The sequence below is a fragment of the Medicago truncatula genome, chromosome 7 (genome assembly GCF_003473485.1).
Source record: "Medicago truncatula cultivar Jemalong A17 chromosome 7, MtrunA17r5.0-ANR, whole genome shotgun sequence".
In the NCBI taxonomy this organism is placed as follows: domain Eukaryota; kingdom Viridiplantae; phylum Streptophyta; class Magnoliopsida; order Fabales; family Fabaceae; genus Medicago; species Medicago truncatula.
In genome coordinates, this window is record NC_053048.1 from 2873796 (window position 1) to 2883628 (window position 9833).

General features: G+C 32.3%; 1 protein-coding gene across 1 annotated transcript; it reads right to left on the reverse strand.

The window, feature by feature from the left end:
• Window positions 1–4868: 4868 nt before the first annotated feature.
• LOC112416323 (uncharacterized) lies at window positions 4869–8226 on the reverse strand. The gene is made up of 8 exons (XM_024769742.2): window positions 8135–8226; window positions 6948–7123; window positions 6472–6543; window positions 5903–5967; window positions 5664–5802; window positions 5389–5469; window positions 5220–5275; window positions 4869–5123 (listed from the first exon to the last, which is right to left on the reverse strand). The coding sequence occupies exons 2-8, from the start codon at window positions 7119–7121 to the stop codon at window positions 5054–5056; spliced, it is 657 nt and encodes a 218-aa protein (XP_024625510.2). The 5' UTR covers window positions 7122–7123; window positions 8135–8226; the 3' UTR covers window positions 4869–5053.
• Window positions 8227–9833: the final 1607 nt, after the last annotated feature.

A 9833-nucleotide genomic window follows, 5' to 3' on the forward strand; every position in this document is an offset into this window, starting at 1 on the left:
TGAAATGCGTAATTGGAAATGATATATTGAATTTGTGTTGAACTATTTATATAGAGAAAGTGTTAAAGTTGCATACCCTACCACTTTAACACCCTACCACACATTCACAAGAAATATATTTTTTCTGGTCCTTTTTCTAGTACTTCACTAGGTAAAATTTCGGACACTTTACCATATTTTGAAATTTATAAAATGTAAAAAAAATAGTATAAATTAAAATCATTAGGAAACATATAAAATAGTTAAATACATAAATTATATAAATGATATTTTAAAGTTGATAGGTATAAGAATCTGCGAACCTTGTCTTTAAAATAATTTTAACTTATGTGATTGATTAATAATTAATAGTGATATGAAATTAAATAGATAAAGAGATGTGTATTAATTTCATATCAATAAATGAAAAAGAATCCAATGACCCAAGAATTGAAACTCAAATTCAATTTATAGACATTAGACCGAAAAACATTGATTATCTGATAGACTCTTAATTTAATGTTCCATGAACTTGATTAAGTTGATAGAGATATTACATACTCTACTTCTTCTTATTTAAATTATTCGAGTTCAAACCATTAGTTTACTTGACCAATGAAAAAAAATCACAATTTTAATAACAGCAAATTATAAATATAACACTCTATTTTGAATGCTTAAAAAGAGTCACAATTTTTTTTACAAGTCAATAAAATTAAAGGTGCGTTCATACCATTGAAATTTTCGACTCCACAACGTAACGTGCTTGTTTATTACTCCTACCATTGTAGATGATATATGGAAATAGGTAAAGAAAAAACACCTACCATTATGGATGATACAAAGACATTAGGTTTTCTTTGGCTTAAAAATAAATAAATAATAAAGACATTGGAAAAAAGGGCCCATATTATTTCTTAAACAAAAAAGGTCTAATATTTAATGACCACTTCACACACTTTTGTCTCTATGTAACTCCCCATATTTTCCCTAAATAAAATGCATATTTTACACAGGTAGCTGCCCATACTTGTCTCTATGTAACCGCTCATTTTGTCTCTGTGATCCTAACTCAGTTTGCAAGGACATGCATTGTTATATGCAGAGACCGGAGTTCGAACCCCAACACCTCATTTATTCACTTTAAAAAAGATGAATTCTAACCACTAAACTATTTAAAAAAAAAAAAAAACAGACTAATAGTTACATTAGCTTGTAGAGGAAAATGGTCAATGGACCATTAGAGAAAACTCTTTTTTGTCACTCAACCTTCAGGATTTGAGGTAAAAGCGAAGTAACATATGGTGTATAATTTGCATGAGGCACTAGATGGTTTAAAGGAGGCTTCAAGAGCATGGAACAAGAGGATAGATCAGTTTTTTTTTTATTCATCTTGGCTTCAAAATATGCACAATTAAATATGGTATGTATGTGTTAAACCTGAGGGACACTGATATCACAATGATATGCTTGTATGTTGACGAACTTCTGATTACTTGAAACAACCAAACTGGGATTGAAAAATTCAAATGCACTATGTATTCTGAATTTGAGATATGACTAACATAGATAAACTCTCCTATTTTCTAGGAATGAAGTTCACAACTATTGATAAAATAAGGCTTAAATATGTATTTCATCCTTACAATTAGGGGTCGTTTAAAAATTGGTACCTGTATTCGCTAATCCTTGCAAATTAGTCTTGCAATCATTAATCATTTAAAATTTCGTCCTTTGACCAACTTAATCACTGCCACGTCACTAATTCGATGACGTGGCAATCACTACCACACATGAAATTCCAATTTTGCCCTTAAGAAGAGGACAAAATATTGAAGAAAGAATCGGAAACCCAGGGGTAAAATTGGAATTTCATGTATGGCAGGGATTGCCACGTCATCAAATTAGTGACATGACAGTGATTAAGTGGGGAGAGAGACGAAATTTTAAATGATTAAACAATGCAAGGGTAAATTGCCAGAATTAGCGATTACAGAGGCCAATTTTTAAACGACCCCTAATTATAAGGATGAAATACATAATTTAAGCCATAAAACAATACCTATGCACCAAACATAAATACATATGTGAGCTACTAGATAGATTTGATATGACTGATTGCAACACAGTAAAAAATCCATCTAAGCCAAATACAAAGCTTGATGAATGTAGCACAAAAGAGAAGGTCGAGGCTACTATATGTTCAAGATAATTTTTGGATCTCTAGATACTTAATGCAATAGAAGATCTGACACATGCTTTGCAGTTAGCATCATCAGATACATGAATGAACCATTAGTATAAATATACTTCCCTCATACCCAGTAACATGAAAACCTTTTATCATTTGTCAATAGATTACGATATGTTACATATAAAAAAATTACACAAGACTAAATTTGATGTCCCAAGCATGAAACTTTCATGATGAAATTCATATTATATTATAAGAGATAAATACAATTTCAGGTTAGCTTCAATCCGAAACACCAAAAAACATCTTCAAATACTTGACTATGGGAAGGAGTAGCTATTCTGTGTTTTACATTCCCTTATGCGAATTACGTTTTACTTCTCAATTTTGCATTTTTGGCTAATGAAATTATAGGGGGTGTGAATATTAAAGCGCTGGGCTGGGATGTAAAAATGAAATGTTGTTGAATCGTAAAAAAAAAGTATGCTTGGCTCCTGGGCTAAAGTTATTTATAAAGATTTGGCCCCTCTTTATACTTTTTACTGTATATACCCCCTATAGAACACTTATTGCGATATACACACCCCACCTATAAATTCTTTTTAAAGCCCCTTACGGCCATGGGCCCTAGGCCGCCGCACCCTAGGGGCGGCCCTGCACTATTCGGTTGTTGGACATATGAGGAGCATCAGAAAGAGATTGGGAAGCTTAGAAGACTATGATGGAAGATCCAAAGGAAGGTCTACCAGAAGTCAACGTCCTTAGAAGAATGATGCCTCATAGAAGTTGTAGAGTGATCTCAACAGATTCTCTGAAGGATATCAGACACAGAATCTACTGGCATACTTGGACATGTGATATCCAGAATCCACAAAAGTTTTTATTTTATTCTGTGAGCTATCTCTATCATAGTATCTGATAGAGCAGTTCTTTTGTCTTCTTCTGTTTATGTGTGCAACCAGACAAAGGACATCAAGAACAAAGAGAATGCAACATATAATTCTTCTTTCAACAAAGGAAATTTAAAGGACTTTTCAACGGAATTATCCATATCAGGAAAAAGGTCAACGTTCTTGATCAAAGCTTCTCAAGGACTCTATTTGCACTAACACTCTTCTTCAACGTCTCTCAAATCACTGCATATAAGAGAAGCTGAAAGACCTAAAGAAGAAGTAACAAGATTACTATTTTTCTGTGCCAAAACTCTGTCAAATCAAATAGCTCAAAACACTTAAGATTTATTTTCAAGTTTATATCTTAGAAATCCTAAGGGTTGAGTTTGTTCATTTGTTCAATTTACACTACCATTGTTAAATCAAGTGTAAGAACAAATTAATTTGTTGGCAGTTGGGGAAACATTTTAGAAAGTCTCCCGCCTGCGTGCATGAGCATATAAGTCTCTTGGTGAAACCTTGAGCACCTAGGAGTCTCAATCAGTTGCGATTGAGCAAGGGAAAGTCTTAATCAATTGTTCTTAAGAAAAGGGTAGTCTCTTGGGGATTGTGAAAATAACTGTAATATTATGACCACAACCAAAATTATAATAACCCACAAGTCTCACTACTAATGCATTTCTACAAACAATAACTGTAATATTATGACCACAACCAAAATTAATATTATTGCTCAATTTTAAATAAGACTTGTGATTAGTTCCATTTATAGTCATGTGAGAAGTGGCACTGATGTCTATCTACCACTGATCATCAAGAGAAGACATAGATGTGGTATGTAGCGCAACTTGAATGTTGGTTGGTGCATATGATGGATGAATGTTGTTTGTCACCGCGACTGCCATACGAGTCTGTTAAGGCTTGGGACCAAGAAGTCTTGGCTGGCAATGAGTTGTAGACTGATTTTACCAATTAGCTGACGATTTGTATGATTCGATGCTCTTTATGCGGCTCCAATAGTTATGATCATTTAGAGGACATGCTAGAGGAAGATCAACAAGAACTGATCCGGTCTTTTATCCTGAGTGAAGAAAGTAACGGCTTCAAGGATCTTGGATGGTTTTTTTTAGGGTTTTGTTGTTCTCTGATTGTGCTGAGCTGATCACAATCTTTGTTAAAAATTGAGAAAGGATCGCGAAAGCGATGAGAGAATTTCAATCTTATACCATATAACAATAAGGAATTTAATCAAGAAGGTTTATCTGAATAATCACTGTTCTCATTGTTGTAATTGGTATGATTCAAGACAAGAGATACAAAAGATTAATATTGTGATATTACTGAAAAGAGAAACTAAACTATCTATATTGGGTCTAAGTACTAAAAAATCAGAAAAGATGACCCAAGTTATTGCAAGAGTTAGCACTTGGAAGCCACAAATAACAGCATCAAAGACATGCTAAATGAGATCATTAAGTAAGTTAAATATGGAAAGGCTCATTTTCTGTACAAATAGACTTTATTTAATTTATATTCTGAAATTTATACAATTCCAGCATTACAGACTCAAATAATAGCATGAGACAACAACAGGGTATTTACAATAGGAAATTTATACACTTCCGGAAATACCATAATAGATTACTCTTCCAGCAATACAGACTCAAATAATAGCATCACACAACAAGTAATTTACAATAGGGAATTTATACAATTCCAGCAATACTATAATATATTACACACTTTTTTTATTTTACAATATAGATAGATTGCATCTCTTTTTGTTGATGTTTCTTTTTTTGTTGATAATAGATTGCATTTCTTACTCCTCAGCAATACCAATAGATGGAATTTTTTTGTTGATTTTTCATTTTTTTTTGTTGATGACGATTGCATTTTTTTGGTTGATGATAGATTCCATTTCTTATTTCCCCTGCAATTGTTGCATGCTTATTTATAAAGGAGGAAACTGTCCAGAGAGACTCCTTCACATCTCCCTCTCTCTCTCCATCTCCCTCTCCCTCTCCCTGTCGATGCGGTCGAGCTCTTGTTGGCCTCTAAATTAATGTAAAAAAGTTATAAATTGATAATAATAATAATAATAATCAGAAATCATAAAGTTAGGTGATGAGATCATAAAATAAAATAATTACCTGCAAGCCAAAATCCAGTAGAAAACATACAAGGGCACAGTAATAAACACCACAGCCTGAAATACAAATGCATATTTTCTTATTAATTCTATGATTCAAGAATAACTAATTAAACACCAATAACTAGAAACTTTCATTAGATTAAGTTAAATTAATATGCATCCCTTACAAGATACATAATGCGAGAACACATATCCTCCTTGGGTGGTGTAAGGTAATATGCATCCCTTATAATCATTGATGCAAGGAACTGCAATTGATTCATGAGCAAGTAATTAACCAAAGATTAGATGGAATTGAATTTTTAAAAAATATATAAAGGAAATATTGCGCTCACCTCTCCTAAGAAAAATTCAAATGACACATAATACATAAAATGTATCCTTTACATCTATTTTGTAACAGATGTAGAAACCGTTAGATTTAAAGAGAAGTGTTAATTACCATGAGAAGCAGCGTCCCAAAAATGACGCCACCAGCAGTGTTAAGTACCATCGACCGGATAAGGTGATTATTGCCACGCTCAATTAGTCGCAGTGGCGACACCATTCCAATGTTTGTGTTAGGGATCGTCCAGCGATCACTTCATTGAAAAAATAAATAAAAATTAAGTGTTTTAGTTTATATTATTGCTAAGATTTGCATTTACTAAAAATTATGAAGGGTGGCTAAATAGAACATGCCTGACGGGAATGTCATCTTCATCAAGAGGAGGTGGTTCAGTCACTGCAAAGTTTGGAGAGAAAACCTGCACACCCATTCATAAAGAGAGCATAGCTTTGTATATTGAGTCATGTTAAATAGTGCTCATGGAGCATTTTCATGTTTAAGAATTTAAGGACCTACTTGATTTTTTGTTTTTTTAACTAGAGGACCTAATCACGAATATCGCAATGTTAAACGAGAAACTATTTCACGACAACATCACGTGTGAGACTTCAACTTACGCCGTTTTAAGTTTTAAAAAGTTCCACGCTTTACTTTCCGTGATTTTCGGCTATTACCAAGATTTAATTGGTTGACTGAAATTTCGCGAGTCATTTAGGAAGAAATCTCTCGCTGTAAATAGCACAACTCTTTCAAATAATTAACAAATTACAAATTGTTTTAGCTCACTGGCCGACTTAAAAATTTCCAAATAGTTAAAAAAAAACTACCGAGTAACTAAACTTATAAATACATATAAATCAAAGATGGAAGTCAAATTTATAGAATTCATGAACAATTAAGAAAACACATAGAAAATATGTACCTCACGGCAGATCTCACATCTTATGCTGCGTTTGACGTTGCACCAATGGGAAATACATCTCCTGTGAGCATACTAAGACACAGGGAAATTTGCATTTAATTTAGTATATAGTTTAAAAATTAGAACATTATACATTACTCATACAAATAAAATCATCTAAAATAAACAATTTGCCCAAAAAAAAAAATCTAAATTAATAAACACAAATTAAATAGTTCTAAATTGCGGTCCGCAAAATCGGGCCACAATATAAATGTTTTAGGGTTCTGCACAAAAATGTCCGACAACAATATGCCACCATATAACCGGATTTTGTCGTTTTTTTAATGACGATCACATTTTGTCGTTGTCGTTATATCATATTTTGGCGGGTTAACCACCCTCGATTTAAAACTATTTTAAAATTCTAGTTGAAATAGCGTGGGAACAGTTAAAACAGGTAATTATGAATGGTGTTTAAGGTAGAATTGAAAAACCTTTAAGCTGCCATCACATCTACATGGTGCTTCAAGTCTATAGATCCATTCTTCCTCATGACAATAGCGACATTCTCCCATCTTTCCAATTACTAGTTGTTCTCTTAGAGCTGCACTCAATTCTTCAATGGGGATTTCAACTTGGTGTACAGTGATTTCATCTCCCATATTCATATCTATAATAGAAAAAGAAACGTAAAAAAGTTATTAAGAGTTAAAGAAAAAAGGGTACCAAGGAAAAAATGTGTATATGTGTGTTTATTGTGAGGCTAGCACATGTATGATTTTAGTGTGATATAGGAAAAATGAACAAATTAAGTAACGTATACGTATTGGTGATATCACATAAAATTTGATTGTCTTACTTTATTGTATTATTTGTATTTTTCTAAAATCTTTCTCATCACACCGTCTTAAATTCAGCAAGAAAAGGATAGAGTTTCATTTTAAGTTTCAAAACCCACCGTCCCATAACTTGATCATGTCATGTTCATCATGCATGTATGAATTAACCAACTAAATCAAGAGAAAGGAAAAAAGAGAGTTTTAAATGAAACCCTAAATTTGCAATAGAAGTAAGAAGTGAATAAATGATCAAAGTTTGCACAAACGAAATAAAGAAATGATCGAATTTTGCACAACCAACAATTAAGTGTGTGTTTGGATCGAAAGTGAACAAAATCATGACATGACATGGCTCTGACTTTGTTTTGAATACGCAGATTATGCAAAACAATTAGTGGCGCGAATGATTTAGTCAAACTCGCGGTAAATTCAATATACACTAAAGCTTCAAAGAAACTTTATCCAGATCTTCAACATGTCCTTTTTCTTTGACAATCTATGATCAAGAAAAAAGCTAGGAGGAAAGTTAGCCATGTTCAGTTACAAAAACATCACATGGAAATTTATTAGAATAGAGAAATAAATGTATACGACTTTCTAAAATACCGCAAATAAAGCTTCAAACTTAACCAAGCTAATGTATATTTTCATCAAGACCACAAAAGCATGATCACAAGTCAATAGATCAAAGGTGACACCAAAAGAAGAAAGAAAATAAAACACTGCAAATAAACCCAGGAACAAAAACAACACACACTAATTAAAAAGTGCTCATCTTTTTCGAAAAATTAAGTAAAAAGAGCTCATTTCTGAATTGAATATTCAAGAAAGAGAAACCAGACCAAAATTTGAGTGTTGTCTCTGAAAGGGAAATATTTTTTGAGAACTCTTTTTTTTCTCTTGCTTGAATTTGCTCTGCTCAGCATAGGTAGACTAGGCACCTATTTATACTATAAATGACATGTGAATGACACGACCCTATTGATCTTACTCTTGAGGGGAAATCATATTTTGTATTTTTGTGGTAACACGAACCTTTGTCTTTATTTATCTTTTTTCCTCTTTTTTATTTTTTTTACGGAATACTTTTTTTCTCTTCTTAATTGAAAAAAATATATTTTCTGTTTATATAAAGTTAAAAGTTTTTGGGCTGTATTTTTATTTTTACATTTTATTCGTTTATTTTAAATTATTTTATCATTTTTATAATATTATTTAAACTATCAATTAAAATTTAGTTAAAATATTAAAAAAGAAATAATTTACTACAATATGAGGAATAATTCACAACAAATGAAATTGTTGTTAATTGGCTTCAAATTTATGGTTTTGAGAACAGAGAAATCGTAACACGATTTCATCAACGTGTCAGGATTTTCAGGCAGCGAGCATGGTTTTTGAGGGTGCTTAATCGTGTCACGATTTTGGGAAAACGTGACATGATTTTCAACTTGCTGGGCACGTTTTCAGGATAAGGTTGGTCGTACCTTGGGTCGTACGCACCAATCGTGTCACGATTTGGACAAACGTGATACGATTTTGAGAGCTGAAGACTGCTATAAAAGTGTTCTTGTGCAGATTTTGAAGGAGAGATTTTAGAGAGAGAAACTTGGACTACAAAGGAGATAACTTTAGGGTTGAGTGTCTTTGTAGTGAGGATCTCTTGGGTTGGGAAACATGGTAAGCACCTTGGGTAGTGAGATTTCACCATTGGAAGGATCAAAAAACTTCATTTTGTGTTTTCTCTTAGGATTCATTGAGAGTGTGGGTGACACAAAATGGGTAGAAATTAGGTCTTGTTCTTGTGTAAGCTTATAAGCTAATTTCTTGTAACTCTTTTGTAACACTTTCATCATAGTGGATTGGAGGGCTGCTCTCTCCCCCAGAATAGGTCATATTGGGCCGAATTGGGTCAACAATCTTGATGTGTTTGTTCCTTTCTTTCATTGCTTATCTTTATTGCTTTGATTATGCTTGTGGTGTTGCTCTAAACTTAGATTTAGGTCTGTTTTTTGTTGTTGTTGTTTGGAGATATTTTATCTATTGATTACCATTTCCTTTGCTCCACACATCTTTGTTTTTTTTGAAGAAGCTCCACACATCTTTGTTATTCATTGGTGTGATTTTGTCTGAATTCACAACAAAAATAATATAAGAAATTATTAAAACAAATTATTTTGACCTTATATAAAATATATTGTGGCTTTGTATAACATTTTTTCTTCCAATTTTACTCTTCACTTAATTTTTTTTACCATTCTATTGTTCCATGTCAATAAAAGTAGAAAGGTGAGCACTAAATCAACTACAAATTTTTAGAAAATAATATACAACGTAAATTATATAACTAACCTAATTTTTTTTTTTTTTGTCTTAATAACTAACCTAATTTAACACATAAACAAAGGTAGAGATAATTTTGTCAAAAATGCATAATATATGCAAGGTCCAGGGTTCGAACTCCGACAAAAAAAAAAAAAACTATAACTAAATTTCCTATTTTTATTCAACAAAATATTTTTATTTATTTAAATTCTCCTT